This window comes from Pelodiscus sinensis, chromosome 2 (assembly GCF_052426305.1).
Source record: "Pelodiscus sinensis isolate ZL-2025 chromosome 2, ASM5242630v1, whole genome shotgun sequence".
Lineage (NCBI taxonomy): Eukaryota > Metazoa > Chordata > Testudines > Trionychidae > Pelodiscus > Pelodiscus sinensis.
The window spans coordinates 221,145,391-221,161,761 of record NC_143053.1 but is presented as its reverse complement, the minus strand read 5'-3'; the positions used below and the strand labels follow the sequence as shown (position 1 = coordinate 221,161,761).

At 43.6% G+C, this 16,371-nt stretch overlaps 2 protein-coding genes across 3 annotated transcripts in view; both read left to right on the top strand.

Annotated features, from left to right (window-relative positions):
• The window catches only part of CUBN (cubilin), a 238,472-nt gene that overhangs the window by 191,551 nt on the left and 30,550 nt on the right, over positions 1-16,371 (top strand). For both annotated transcript variants that reach the window (XM_006119493.5, XM_075922454.2), the window contains 2 exons: positions 10,447-10,609; positions 12,020-12,169. In XM_006119493.5, the coding sequence (XP_006119555.3) occupies positions 10,447-10,609; positions 12,020-12,169 (313 nt within the window). The remainder of the gene's footprint in view (positions 1-10,446; positions 10,610-12,019; positions 12,170-16,371) is intronic.
• Positions 4,101-7,570, top strand: LOC142829629 (endogenous retroviral envelope protein HEMO-like). Its single transcript, XM_075930224.2, has one exon. The coding sequence runs from the start codon at positions 4,101-4,103 to the stop codon at positions 5,931-5,933; it is 1,833 nt and encodes a 610-aa protein (XP_075786339.2). The 3' UTR covers positions 5,934-7,570.

The following is a 16,371-nucleotide window of genomic DNA, read 5'->3' as shown; positions in this document are numbered from 1 at the left end:
AGCGAGGTGGAGAGAAACTCTGATGGGTGTAGATCAGACAGTCAGAGGAAGAAAGGGAGCCGAACAGAAAGGACCACACGATCCTACAAGCCCGCAGAATTACGGGAAATACAGGCAGAATTCACTAAGAGACCTGAGGAAGGAATCATAGATTGGTTAGTCCGTATATGGGACAGCGGAGCCGGACACACGCATTTATCCTCCTCAGAGTGCAGTAGGCTTAATCTGGGTGCTGGAGTATTTCTCAGCCACCCAGACGACCGAGGCCCAAAAACTCTCTGGGTCTTAGCCTGTAGGTGGGCCACAGGAATCTTTTGGGCAGACCGAGGCGAGCCTACCACTACACCGTGGGCGAATGTAGATGAAGTTAAGCGGGCCCTGCAAATAGCAGCCACTATCAGCCTGTTGAATCGGATCAAATCCAATCCCGAGCGGGAGATAGGGAACCCCTGGGAACAAAAGGGCCGATTAGATGAACTCAGACCGCTTCTGAAGGGAGCACCCAGTGCCCATAAGGCTATGTCCCTAAGTCTCCGAGACACCGTCCGAGCGGAGCCGGGCACCACCTATCAAGGGTTACTGACAATGATGATACAGTACTTCCGGGAGTTTGGGGAAGGCGGTGTACCACTGGCTAAAGCCAAGGTGCGGGAGCTAAAAGGAAACCCCAAAGGTAAACCAGAGGGTTTCAAGCCCAGGCGTGAGATAACTCCGGAAGAAAAGGAGCTCCGAACTAAACTCTGGAAGCAGTGCTTAGCCTTAGGCTACCCCAGAGATGTAATTCACGGACTACCAACTGGGAGATTAAAGCTCCTGGCCACTTTTAAGAAAGCTGATTCAGAGGGGGCAAACATAACTCCTAGTGCCCCTCCTGCTACAGACACCCCTTATACGACACTGCAACAGCAACTACATGAGCTGCCACTTTCCCCGGTTAGCTGTGACCAGGGAAACTAAATAGTGGGGGTCAGCCTCCCCTCCACATAAACGAGCTCAAAGGGGAGGAAAATCCCAGCAATGACCCCCGGATCCAAATAATTGTAAATGATAAACACACAGTATCTTTTCTGGTGGATACTGGAGCTCAAATATCCATGATTAGGCAGAAAGATTTTCATGGCCTGCCACCTTCTGGCCGAAAGCAAATACTAGTTACCGGGGTAAATGGCACAGTTACAACTTATCCCCTGGTCAAAGTAAAATTGGATATTCCCTTAGAACCCCACAGACCGCCTCGAAAGCATGAAATAGTCCTTGGAAATGCCAACATACTTGGCATGGATATCTTAAGAGGAAGGGAGGGAGTGATTAATGGAGAAAGATGGGCTTTTGGAGCTGGCCTTAAGTCACACGTGACTGTCCTGGGTGATACAGACACCCCTCGCTACAAGATTAGTTTGCTGACTCAAGCCCCCGCTCTCCCGCCTTCCACAATAACAACAATGAAACAGTACAGTATCCCAGCCGAAGCTATAGCTCCAGTCTCTGAACTAATCAAAGACTTGGAAAAAAGGGGAATCCTAATTCGCACTTACTCCCCATATAACTCACCAGTATGGCCAGTAAAGAAGCCAAATGGGAAATGGAGACTCACTATAGACTATCGGAAACTAAATAGCAGCACGGGACCTTTAACGGCTGCAGTTCCTAGCATGGTCGACATTGTAAACAGTATACAGACTTGGAACAAGCAGTGGTTGGCTGTACTAGATGTGAAGGATATGTTTTTCATGGTTCCCCTGCAACCTGCAGATCAGGAAAAATTTGCTTTTACCTGGAAAGGGATTCAATATACTTTTACCCGTATGCCCCAAGGCTATAAACATTCCCCAACAATCTGCCATGGGGCACTGGCAAGGGTCCTAGACGGTCTGACCCTGCCACCGAGTGTCCAAATATTGCAGTACATAGATGACATCTTAATAGGAGGAGATTCCTCCGATGAGGTCCAAGAGGCCATGAATCAAGTAAGAACAACATTAGAAAGTCTTGGTTTAGATTTACCGCCGGACAAATGCCAAGGCCCCTCTCATGAGGTAAAATTCCTAGGCACTGTCTGGATGGGAGGCAGGAGGATGATCCCGAATGAGACAGTACAGGAACTTAGCCAAGCACCATCCCCCGAGGATAAAACACAGTTGAGACAATTGCTAGGAATTTTGGGGTTTTGGAGGAAACATGTACCTGGCTTTGCAGTTATAGCTCGACCATTGTACAATTTGCTTAGAAAACATGCTAAGTGGGAGTGGGGCCCTAACCACGAGGAAGCTATGAAACAGCTCATAAACGAAATACACACTTATCAGTCCATGGGCCCCATACACCCTAATGCCCCATTCCATTTGTACCTTACCGTGGGAAATACAGGAATGTCCCATGCCTTATGGCAGGAAGGTGAAACTGTACCCCGTCGTCCTATACAGTTTGGCTCAAAGTCATGGCAGGGGTCACAGTCAAATTACTTGCCTTATGAAAAGGTGCTTTTGGCAGCCTACACAGCCCTAAGGGAAACAGAGGAGCTAACCCAAGCTCAAACCATAACCCTACACACTCCCCTTCCAATCATTAAGCCCATACTAGAGGGAAAGGAGTTGCCACCAGGCGTAGCCCAGAAAATGACTGTACAGAGATGGGCACTTTATTTGCACCACAGGGTAGGTGGGGCAGATACTGCACAAAACCCCACCATGATTAAGGAGTCCCTGTGGAGGGTAGGAATGCCTGAGGAATACCATCAGCCCCCACAGCAATCTCCTATTAAGGATGCAGCCCCATTTAACCCGTCACAACCCGAGGGAGTATGGTTCACAGATGGCAGTGCCAAACTAGTGAAAGGAAAGTGGACAGGGAAGGCCGCTGCTGTATCAGCAGACACATCTGCTACACCCCTGACCACAAACATAGAGGGATCAGCCCAGCTTGCAGAGCTGGCAGCAATTAAACTGGCTTGTGCGGCAGGCGCTAGAACCATCTATACTGACTCCTACGCTGTATGGGCTGGAGCCACCCAGTGGATAACTAACTGGAAAAATAATAACTGGGAAATAGGAGGAAAGCCTGTTTGGGGAGTAGAATATTGGAAATGGATATACCAGCATGCAACCCAACATGCACTGAGCATAGGCCATGTGGCAGCTCACCAAAAGAATAACACCCCGACTGCACGGCTGAATAACCTGGCAGATGCAGTAGCACAGATCTCTGCTATTCAGGTGGATTGGAACCGCCTGTACATTTGGCTACATGAAACCTTGGGACACACAGGAAGCGATGAACTAGTACGGCAGGCACATGCCAGGGGGTGGCCTATCACCCACAAACAAGCCAGAGATTTGGTCCAAGCTTGCACCCTGTGTGCTGAGCTCAGGAAACATATAACAGAAGGACAACGGTTTGCCAGACTGAGAGATGGAAAGGTACTATGGGCAACCTGGCAAGTAGATTATATTGGTCCACTACCCACCAGTAAGCAAGGGTGGAAGTATGTTTTAACTGGAGTAGAAGTTATCTCAGGAATTGGGTTTGCTTACCCAACTCGAGTGGCAACAGGATTATCTACAGTCATGGGACTAAACCGCTTAATAGCCCTTGTCCCAACACCCCAAGAAATCCAGTCCGACAACGGCTCACATTTTAAAAACAAGCTGGTAAATGAGTGGGCCCTCCGCAATGGAGTCCAGTGGACTTTCCACCTCCCGTATCGACCCCAGTCTAATGGCATAGTCGAACGCTGGAATGGACTGTTAAAATCCCACCTGAGGCCTACGGATGGCAAATGGGGAAACAGACTGGATACTGTGGTGCAGAGATTAAACAACCGGCAGACCCCTACGGGCAGTCCACTCCACAAGGGATTCTTCCCTACAGGGAGAACCCCTCCTAGCCCCACTGTACCACTCAAGGATCCTAAATATGCACCCGGAGACACTGTGGTAATCAAGCACCCCAGCTTGGGTACACAAACACGTGTACTACACTCCTACAAGGGAAAAGGAGTCTGGACCACTGCCGATGCTGAACTAACACCAATAACCATTACTGAGGCTTGGATCGTATCCAAGACCGGCTGACCTTATGTTTTATTCCAGGAAACTGAGGCAATGATCCCGGACAGTGCTCCAACAGAATGGACCCTTCCCAATGCTGACTTGAATCCGGGAAGCTGCTATGAACTTGTTGTATATACATCACTCCTTGCTGTGACGCTTGCAATTGCTGTTGCTAGCCATAGACTAAACTTTGTGAGAAACCCTAAGCTGAAGCAAGACGTGGTACTCCGACTTGCCATGGTTTCCATCCTCATCTCAACTGTTGCTGCTACACCAGAACATCCGCTCAAAGGTGCCATTCAAGCCATCGCCTCCGCTGCTGGGGCCACGAACTGTTGGATGTGCACCTTGCTCAATTCATCCACTGGACTAGGAATCGAGTTCATCCCTCTCAGCCCGAATGACTGGTGGAACAAGAGTGATGTTTTCCGATGGGGGCCGGTATGGTTTGACGACAGCGACCACCACACTCCTAAAAATGACTCTCGGGGGGAACTCAGGGGGTGGCAAGGAAAGTGGAAACAGACGGTATGGGGTAAGCCAATAGAATATGTAACTGGAATCTCCACAGACATGTACCCCATTTGTTTCGAGAATAAGGAAGGCAGTGGACCTCAACTAGGTAGTTTTGCGGACCACCAATGCACCCACATTGCAACTTTTAATAAAGGATCAGGGGCCTGGGATATGTATTCACATCAGGATAGCCACACCCACCAAGACACCCTAAACTGCTGGGGGAACATTCTCAATGTCTCCCTTGGCCACAGACTCTTGTTTGGCATTAGCAATGCCGCCATTATCCCCCTAAACTTTAGTCAATACCCAGAAAGTAAGACCTGGCATAATAATTCCCTCTTCATAGTCCCTAGCACTGGATACATTTATAACCCTACACTGGTGAAAAGCAATAGCCTGCTGCCTGGCCAGTGTGCTAAGGCAAATCTTTTTCGACCAGACCAGATCCTACAGGACCTATTAATTGCCCTCCAGTGCTCCATCACTAACAACAGCTACTGTGCTGCATATCATGCCCCCAAAGAAAAGCCCCTGGGGAAGGGATGGTATAAGGGACCATATTCCCCTATCCTTAACAAGGAACCTGGGCTATTTTTCATTTGTGGGGAAAAGGCCTATAAATACCTGCCAGTAGGCTGGACAGGACGGTGCTCCCTGGGACACGCTGTGCCCGGAGGACTAACAGTACACCCACACATCACGGCTCCAGGTATTACCAACCTCGGAAGCTTCCTACACAGATCCAGGAGGAAATTCACCCTAAACCCTCTCATAGAACACCCCTCAGGTTTTCACGCATTTGCCCGTGCATTTTGGCCTTGGCTTGGAGTAATTGAGCTCGAACAAGCCTTAGTAAATGTTTCAGGACAGCTGGAAATAGCCCTCAACCACACTGCAGATGCTCTAGGCATACTCAACGAGCAGATTCAATCTGTAGCACGCTTTGCCCTGCAAAATAGGATTGCATTAGACGCAATTTTGGCTCAACAAGGAGGAGTTTGTGCTGTAATCAATCAGTCTTGCTGCTTTTATGTAAACCATTCAGGGCAGATAGAACAAGATGTGTCTGCCATAAAAGATGCAGTTAAAGTGCTACATGCTGTAACTAAAGATGGAGAACTCTCATGGCTGAGCTGGTTAGCCCACCAGCTGGGACTCTCTTTATCTCCCTTTCTGCATTTTATTATAACCACTATTCTGATTATTCTGATTGTAATAATTGCCTTTTGTGTAATATTGTGTGTTGTAAAATGTTTAGTTAATACAGCCGTTTCCTCTGCGCACATTCGATATACAGCGCTGGGAAAGGATCCCAGTCAATTCCTCGACCCCGAACCCTCTAATCAGGCCATTGGGTACTTTTAAATTCCTCCAAGGTGGGCAAGAGGCACTGGCAAGCCACCATCTTGCATTCCTGGGACGTGGTGTGTCGTATCAGGGGGTGGAATGCAGCCAGGCAGCCCACCCCTTTTCTCAAACAATCTTGCTTGCCCTCTGAGACATCTGTCTGTATACAGAGCAGAGAAGGAACAATAAGAAGATCAGCATAGCCATTAAGCTTTGATCTGCTTTGACCAGGATATGCAAGCTTCTGACTCTGAGTAACGATTAAGGAAATAAGCTAAGCTCGAGGCTGCAAGAAGTGTCGGCTGGCACCTATGTTGATTCGAACACACAGTCCCAGGAAGAGGAATTTCCCACTGAGAAAACAATGTCCAGTACTTCAAAATTTAATCATCTCAATTCTCTCTTACAAGTGTAAATTAAGTTCACAACTTCCTTGTAAGAACTGGTCTCACAGCAGACAGACCAGCATCAATTGGCATTACAGATAAGAAAGAGAAAATACGTGACCCACTGATTATATAAGTTGGGCCCAGCACACACTCACTTTGAGTGTCAAACTACCATTTACCTGCTGGTCGGGTTAGGTGTTTGACCTCCCGAGGTCCACGGGGACGCCCACCTCGTATTTTCGTCTTTCCGAGGAATTGAGGGACCGATCCTGGCCTGACACGCTGGGACCGAGTGACGCAGAAAGGGGTAAAAATTGTACCTGTATGTGTCCTTTTGTTTTAGTGCATGCATAGAATAGAGCTCTTTAAAGATTAAGCTGTCATTTGGTACCATTATTTTCTATTTCCTATCTTTATTTTCCTTGTAACCATTTTTTTTAAGATCTATCTATCTATCTATCTATATATATATATATATTTGCCAGCAGTTAAGAAATAGAACAATAGCCATTGCAACCACATGATTTATAAGCTTCCTCAAATAAACCTGTAACTGTTTAAGCTTTAACCTGACTCCTTCAGTTGCTGTAATAGAACCAAGCACAATTTAAAAGAACTTCAGCCGGTCATAAAGGGACAGATATAGGGAGAGCTTGGGCGTTTGGATTTGTGTCACACCCAGGTGGCAAAATTCAGTTGGGGCGCTTCTCAGTCTCCCCGAGGCTGCCCGCTGCGAAGGAATTATGAAATTCTAGCAGCTGAAATCTGAAGCGTAATAAGCTCTCCCTGTACACTTATTGGGGCACTCGTCAACCTCCTCCAGGTTGCCCACTGCAAGGGACCCCGGTCTCAGCAGTTAAAGTCTCGAGTGTATAGTATACACACGCACACCACTCACTGCCCTGACCATTGGTTGGCAGAACTGGGGCACTCGTCAACCTCCTCCAGGTTGCCCACTGCAAGGGACCCCGGTCTCAGCAGTTAAAGTCTCGAGTGTATAGTATACACACGCACACCACTCACTGCCCTGACCATTGGTTGGCAGAACTGGGGCACTCGTCAACCTCCTCCAGGTTGCCCACTGCAAGGGACCCCGGTCTCAGCAGTTAAAGTCTCGAGTGTATAGTATACACACGCACACCACTCACTGCCCTGACCATTGGTTGGCAGAACTGGGGCACTCGTCAACCTCTTCCAGGTTGCCCGCTGCAAGGGACCCCGGTCTCAGCAGTTAAAGTCTCGAGTGTATAGTATACACACACACGCACCACTAACTGCCCTGACCGTCGGCTGACAGAATGCCTTTTTTAAAAAGAGCTCTTTTGAAAAAAGGCATTCTTGACTGCAAGCAGGGCTTTTTCAAAAGAGAGCATCCAGATTGCCTGGGTGCTCTCTTTCAAAAAAGTGGATCACTTTTTCGAAAAAGTTGTGCCTGTCTAGATGATCTTTCGAAAGAAGCGTGTAGTCGAGATGTACCCTTAGAGGCTGACAAAAAATGTAAATGGTGTATCATGAGCTTTCATTTGAATAAGAGGGTTGTGCCCATGAAAGCTCATGATATTAGCTATATTTATTGTTAATCTCTAAGGTGCTGCAGGACCATTCGTTGTTTTTAAGTTTTTTTCAGTCTCAAACATGAGACTTGAAAAGAATTGTGTTTGTTTAGTCTAGAAAGGAGAAGACTGGGAGGGGACAGGATAACAGTTTTCAAGTACATAAAAGGTTGTTCCAAGGAGAAGGGAGAAAAAAATGTTCTCCTTAACTTCTGAGGCTAAGAAGCAGCAATGGGCTGAAATTGCAGTGAGGGAGATTTAGATTGGATATTAGGAAAAAACCTCCAGGGTAGTGAAGCACTGGAACAAACCGTCTAGGGAAGCTGTGGAAGGTCTGCCACGGTAGGCTTTTAAGAGCAGGTTAGAAGTACGCCTGTCAGCAGTGGTCTAGTCTTTACTTAGTCCTGGCTTGAGTGCAGGGGATGGGGCTAGATGGGGAGGTCTAGATTGGATATTAGGAAAAACTGTCTCAGTAGGAGAGTGGTGAAGCACTGGAATTGGTCACCTAGGGAGGCAATAGAATCTACATTGCTAGAGGTTTGTAAGTCTTGGCTTGACAAAGCCCTGGGTGGAATGATTTAGTTGGGATTGGCTGGAATCAATGACCTCCTCAGGTGTCTTCCGACCCTAAGATTCTATGACCTACTAAGGTTCCTTCCAGTCTTATACTCTATGATTCAGCAAAGTACAGCGCCTGCTTAACCCCAGCTCTAGTTATGTCTAGTTTTATGAATGAGCTTACATCACATTGACTTCAGTGGGATTTAAGCACATGCTTAAAGTTAAGTACTTGCTTAATGCTTACCTAACTATGGCTGGATTTATGTGCTTCAAGTTAAACATACCTGTGTTCTCCTGAATTGAGGCCCTAACCAGTGGTGAATGTAACTTAAATTTCTTAAAGGTTCTGTCCTATTCAGGTCAGGGGGTTGGAGGGACTGTTGTGATAGGACAGTACCTATAAAAAAAAGTATGGAAGGGAGTGCAGGGGACTCAGGGCATGGGGTGGGGATGGGGACTGGGGCTGGTAAGGCAATGGGGCCCATCCTGCCAGGCCACCCAAACACTGGGCTGGAGCCTGGGTGCATTGTGGTCATACTGCAGAGTTCCGGTAGCATCCAGAGCCCCATCCCCAGGCAGCCAATCTCTTACCAGTGCACTGCACTCAGAAGCATCAATCTACCTTCAACTTTGGCCCTAATTAGCTTTCAGTGTACTACTCAGATGCTCGTTTGCAGTGTTCTTGCAACCATGTGGGTCCCAGGATATTAGAGAGACAAGGTGGGTGAGAGAATCTTTTTTTTTTTTTTAACCAGCCGCTGTTGGTGAGAGAGACAAGCTTTTGAGCTCTTTTTCAGGAGTGGGAAAGATACTCCTAGTGTCACAGCTAAACACAAAGTGGACCTGATTTTTAAGTGTAAGGAGTTAACATGCTTTGCAAGGGTTTATTCAGAGTGAATTGGACAGTTCACATCTCTGCAGTCGTCGGACAAAGGAAAGCTAGTGGGTTATAGATTGTTATAGTGAGCCATAAATCTAGTGTCTTTATTGAGTTCATGATTTCTGGTGTTTAAAAATTGTGAATTTAAGCTCCCAGGGTTATCCTTTGAGGCCTTATGCAGTTTCCTTTGAGGACAGTGACTAAAAAGTCAAATACAGAGTGACCATTTTGTTAACAATGTTTACCACAGGTGAGATGGTGTCTTTGTGCTATCATTTTAATTTGTGAGTCATCTGAGACTTTCTTCATCCTTGTTATTGAGGTTTGCACAGGATGAGGTACAACACATGTTATGATAGGTGTGTGCAGGACCCATGAATCTTGAAAACTGTTTGGGAGGAGCTATTGAGCATTGTAGTAATGGCAATACATAATCAGAGTTTGCATCCCTTGTTCTGGCATGGCTTGATCCCACTTTGAGTTGGTATGTCTTGATCTGTGGGGAGCGTGCTTCTATGGTGAACTTCATGAGGTTGTGTGAAGACTAGATGAGGGAGGTTGAAATGGATTTCTTTCTGGACATGGTCCCCATCAAATATGAGTTATAAGTGTTTACTGATTTACTTGGTATTTCATAGAAAATACTAACCGAGTCCTTAATATGTCTTTTCTTCTGACATGTCTGCCATATATGACATTACTTTAACTTCATATATAACTGCACACATCAGTAAGCAAATGAATTCAATATAATATGAGAACAAACTTATTTTGGGAGTGGAAGTCAAGGTATTAATTTTAGGAAGCTTCTGAATTGGAGCCTATGTATTATTCTAAGATCACAGCCTAAATTCTTGTCTACTCTTATTGGCAGAGAGTGTACATTTAGTAATGTATTTTAAACACAGGTGTTAATATTGTATACATTTATATTTCAATTGGAAAAAGAGAAAATAGAGGTAAGAATTATTGCATGTCAAATGTTTTGTAAATTGGCTCACCACCTAATGCTTTTTAGGTAATGTAGAAGATACTTGTGTATTTGTAACTTCCGTGAGGGACAGGTAAAATGTAATTCACTATAATACATTCACGATGGCTGCCTGGAGTTTGAAAATACTAATTCATCCCCATCTTGGATCTGTCAGGTACTGAGAGGAAATAATGAGGAAGCAGCAGCAGTAGCTTTGCTGGCCACTGGCTGTGGAAGTACAGCTCCAGGGTCTATTGTTGCTCCCGGCAATGTGATAACTACAGTATTCCAGTCTCAGGGAACCCCTGGACGTGGCTTCTCTGCATCTTTCATAAGCAGTAAGTGATAGTTAAAACCAGTTATAATAGTCCACTTTGCATTAGCTGCAGACATTATTTCCAGGCCTTAGTACAGCAAACCTATGAAGTGTGTGGCTAACTTTAAGCCTTTTCCTCTTCTTTTGAAAGAACTCCCTCTTTCCTGTGCACACACGCCTTTTTTCCAAAACAGCTCTTTCAGAAAAACGTTCTTCCTCATAGAAAGAGGTTTACCATTCTCAGAAACACCCCCTGTTCTTTCAATTTTTTTTTGAAAGAATGCAATTGCAGTGTGGATGTAAGTGAAGTTTTATAGGAAAAACAGATGTTTTTCTGAAAAAACTCTGCAGTGTAGACATACTCTCAGAGTGGTTAACCATTGGAATAAATTGCCTTGGAAGGATGTGGAATATCTGCCACTAACAATTTTTAAGAGTGCTTGATCAACACTTGTCAGGGATGGTCTAGATAATACATAATCCTGACATGAATGCGGGGGACTAAAGCAGATGATTTCACGATGCCCCTTTCAGTTCTAATATTCTATGATTCTGTGAACAAGTTTCCTTCCACTTGAGTCAATTTACATTCAGCAAGAAAATGTGTTTTAAAGTATTTATAAAGCCAAAATATAAAACAACACACAATCATAATAGATTTTTGAATTTATAACATCAATACTAATATGCATCAGGTACACTTTATGGTGTCCGTCAGTTAACTACCATGTAGTTAACTTAGGATTAGATCCTGTTCCCATTAGAGTAAATGGCAAAACTCCAAGGAATGGGAATGGCACACTTTTTCCCATCTAATAAACAGGTATTCATAATTTGGCAATATGAATATTCATTTGCACCAACCAGAGTCTGCAGATAGCCTTTTAATTTTAAGTCTGTTAATTTTCATACGCCTACAGACAGAAAAAACACACCAGGTTAGGCAGGGTTTTGGAGATGGAAGAAACTAGTGGTGCCCACTCAATTAGCACAGGACTGAGAACCAGGGGATTTGAGTTCTATTGCTGTCTTTGCCTGTAGCTTGCTGGGTGACTTTGGAGAAGTCACTTTGCTGCTCTGTGTCTCAGTTTCCCCATCTATAAAACAGAGCTAATGATACTGATCTTCTTTGTAAAGCTTTGGGAGGGCAATGGCCCTGTCTCACTCCTATCCTTTTTGGGTACCCTGTAGTCCCAGAGGCACTTATGCTTCCCATAAGGACTATTATTACTCCTGTACAGGGATGACTGAAGCACCTAGCCATTTCCCTAGTGCCTGAAAGGACAGAAAGACCTTTACAACTGCTCCTCACACGCATCATATTGGGGCAAGGCCGTCTTACCTTGTACTCCTTGTTTCTGTCTTTGTTATAAAGAGAAACTAAACATTACGTTGCTCTATTGATGTTAACTATGATTATTTTGATTTGCAGGGTGTGGAGTAAATTTCACCAGCCCCACAGGTCGCATTGTCTCCCCTAACTACCCCAGTCAGTATGAAAACAACTTGAACTGCAATTATATTATAGATGGGGGACCTCAATCATTTGTTGTTCTACATTTTGAGACTTTCCATGTGGAATGTAAGTGCTTTCTTTTTGTAATATCTCTCATGTGCTATGCAAATAGTAAAGTTATTCAGAGAATAGTGTAAGTCTCCCATATTGAAAAAATAATTATTTAAATTCACCACCCCATTTTGCAAACTAGTTACTGGCAAACTTGAACTGATTTGGTTCAGTTTGAAATGTCTGAAATAGCGGAAGTTTATGTGAAGCTGGAAATCTGGTAAGAAAAGCTGCCTAGTGGTGAGAATATGAAAATGGCAATCAGGAATTTTGTCTCTAGTTTTCACGCTGACTCTGTAAACTTGGCCAAATCACAACACTTAATTTTTATGGTCCTCAATTTCCAACATTTGTAAAATGGATAAAATATACTTACCTATTGAGCTAGGATATAGACACATGTCTGTAAAATGCTTGGTGATCTTCAGGTGAAAGGGCTATGAAAGATGAAAGTGGTGTTATCTATTTATTTACCAATTAATAAGCTTTCCTCTTTAGAAATTAGCCAGGTGAAAAATGCCTAGCCCTGCTGAATTCAGTGGCAAAACTCCCATTGACTCCTAGGATTTTATCCCAGAAATCTTGTCATAGTATCTAGAATCCAGGTTGCACAAATGGTGTGGCTAACACCTCATACTACAAGATGACCTGCATTCTAGATCATTTGAATAAGGAGATATGAAGAGAAGTTATCTAGGGTGGTTTAAATAATATATTTTCTACTGTACTTCTGCTTTTGGTTGAAGCCATGAAATTACAAGATGAACAAATCTTGCTTTTTAAAAAAATTCTGGGCTTCAAAAAATTATGGCCTTTTTAAAATTTGAGTTTGAGGCAGTTTGGTTCACAAATTGTCTTTGTCTAAAGTAGTTTGCTCATCTTCTGTTCAAATATAGCCTAATGCTTTGTGAATTAAGGGGAAGAGCTCACCAAAATATGATTCTCTTTAATAAAAACAAATCTTGGTCCTTCTGAAAGAAAAAGAAACATTAAAGCCAAACAATGCCCATTTCCATGTTTTTTTTTTTTCAAGTGAAATATTCTGCCTCAGCATTTGCTTACATTATAATTTGTCTTTAAGGGTATTAGAACATTTAAATCAAATTAAATATATATATATATATATATATATATATATATATATATATATATATATATATATATATTCACAAATGGTTTTCAGTATTTGTATAAAAAGGCACTCAGAAAATATATTTGCAATCTGTACTGAAAAACATTGAGGTATAGAGATAAGTAATGTGAAACTTGTGATAAACAATACGTGTCATATTTATTTATTTTTGGTCACTTCACTGTAGGACTGATTTGCTTCTTTATTGTGGTCTGTCTTAGTGTACACAAACATAAAATCCTTAGTCATTTGAAGTCAAGACATTAGGATATGAGCAAGAGAACATCTGGTGATGAAAGAGGAAGTTTGTCAACCATTGGAAGCTGCTTGTAAATTTGTTTTCACAAGAATCTTAATCAAGTGTAACTTTCATCACTTTCTAGTAGCGGAGTGAACTTGCATTGGTTTAAATTTAAAATGAAAGAATTTTAGTCCTCTCTTTTGCAATCCCTTCAGCACATGCTTACATTTATGCACAAGAAATTCCATTTATTTGAAGAATAGAACAGGTCACATGTACAGTTAATCATGTACTTAAGTTTGTGCAGAATCAGGTCCTTAGTTCTCTTTTACAGATGCAGGTTAAATCTATTTCTGGCAGTAGCATTTCCCCATATATTGAGGTCAACTGAACATTGTGCTTACTTAGACCGTGGCTGAATTTGGCCCATTAAACCCATTTTACATACATAATTCAGATTTCCCTGTCTCACTATTTAAATTTTAAATAGCTAATAAGCTATTATCATTAAATATAGTTGAGTTTTGAAAACAAACACAACTAGTTAACCTATAGTAAAGAATTTTATTGAAGAACAGAATCTAAGGCAACAGTTTTCAAAATAATGCCTTATAAAGCTCACATCTAATGTACTGTGTAACCTGTCTACGTGGTTTTTTGTTGTTTGTTTGTTTTGCTTGAGTAACAGGCAATATTGTAGAGTAGAATAACACGTGTTCTGCCAGAAAATAAGATCCAGTCATTAGATAAAATTGTAGATTTCTATGAGAGTGTATTTTCTGATATGGCAAAAAAGGTAAAGAGATAATCCTGTGACTACAAAGGATCACTTGGGAGAAGAATTTCCAAATGATCAAATTAGGCTGTACCAATGAAACAATTTTCAGTATTTGGATTTGGAGTCTGAATAAGTTCCCTGTAAAGAATGTTGCCATGTTCTTTCAGCTTGTCACCACAAGCAATAAAGCAATTGGAGAAAAGTGGAAGGACATGCAAATACAACTGCATTGGATGGAAATATTTGACAATTTCATGATCAAAACTTGAAAGCACTGAGCAATTCTCCACCATTGCTCTTCATCCAAAAGTACAGCTCTGCAATGGAGCATATATAGTTAGAGTCTTATTTTTACTCTAGTCTGATTAGTGAAATTGTAGTGTCTTTTGTCAGCTTCTTTTACTCTTGTTTCCCTTTGTTATTTTATTTAATGTCAAGAACAAAGCTTTTTGTGTGTATGTCTGTTTGGTGCCCGTATCTGTGGCACACAGATACTATATGCCATCAATAAAAGATTCATTGCAGGCTGGGGGGCTCTTCCACTGTGTCTGAGAGAGGCCTCACCTCCACCTAGTCGGGGCCTGCTAAACCTTCTCCAAACAGGAAAAAAGGGAGGAATTAGTGGTTCTGCAGGGGGCCCATCCTTCAAATGGGGCAGGCTGCACACAATGTGGGCTCTGGCCTATTATTAGGAAGAGAAGTAGCAGTTTATTCTACTATCACTAGGCAGGGCAGAGCAGTATACACACAGCCAAGGCTCAGACCTTCAATCAGGCACAGCAGTTGTAGTTCACTCACCCAGTCTTTAATCAGTGGGGGGCAACACACAGTCAAGGCTGTGGCCTGCACTCCAGCAGGGAGGTAGCTCCAGTTCCATCTGTGAGACTCAGGCTCTGGGCAACCGGAGGAGCACAGGTCTCCTGGGCTAAAGAAGGGGGGTATTGCCACCTCAGAGGCAGAGGGGCACAGGGGCCATAAGCCTGCTCAAAGCCACCACATCCCATCCCAGGGTCTTAACAGTGGCAAAGCAGTCTGCTTTTGGGTCAACAGGGAAATGCCCACAACACAATGACCTGATTTCAGGCTCCCCCTCCCACTAGACTATTGCCTGGTTCCCCTGGGTTCTCCTTCTGTCCCCCTCAGGGGTACGTGCATCTAGGGGTCATCTTCAGTCTCCTTGGGATACACACTACAGGGATAGGGTGAGGTAGAAGTAGCAGATCCTCTACAATAAGAATGTCAGGGTTCCCTGGAAAAACAAGCAGGACCCTGGGGCAGCAGTAGTTCTCCTGGATATTCTACTCTAGCAGATTCCCTCCTAGCTGAGCTGCTGGGCTGGTCTTTTATACTTCCCTTTCTTGTCCTGTCCTTCTGCTTCCAACATATGGGGCGTGGCCCTCCTGGCTCCACCCACCAGGCGGCTGGCGGCTCTCACTCCATATCTGCATCTGAGGGAGGCCACACCTCCTTGCTATATGCATAGTCTCTTTTCATTATTGCTTCATCTAGGCTTGTAGGTCTGAGGTAAGAATCCTTCACCATAAACAATGGAATTATTATTCAAGGGGAATTACTAGATCTAATCCTTTGTCTGCAATCCTTAAACAAATAGAACCTCCTTTTTAAGTATAACCTAATGGGAGCATTTGCTAGCATAGTACTGGAGTGCTAAAACCTTCATTCCCTCCAGATATCAGGCAATCTGCCAGGGACTTCTGAGTACCATGAATACTTGGTTGAAATCATCTAAAATAAGTGGAAGACATTTCCTACAACATTTAATGTGATTTTGTTGGATTATATGGATCTGTTTCTAGACACGGCAACTGCTCTGTGGTGTCATGTCATCCCAAACAGTTTTTTTATTGGCTTTTTTCATGGATTTTTAAAATCTTACATGCTGAAGTTATAATTCTGCAATATACAATAAAACTCCAATAGTCCGGCACTTCTGATAGTCCGGCATCAAAATGGCAAGAGCCTAGTGAGTGAGCTTCAGCAAAAAAAGAGTCACAAGGTAACAACGGCAACAGCTGAACTGAGCAAAAAGGGTAAAAAAGGCTTAA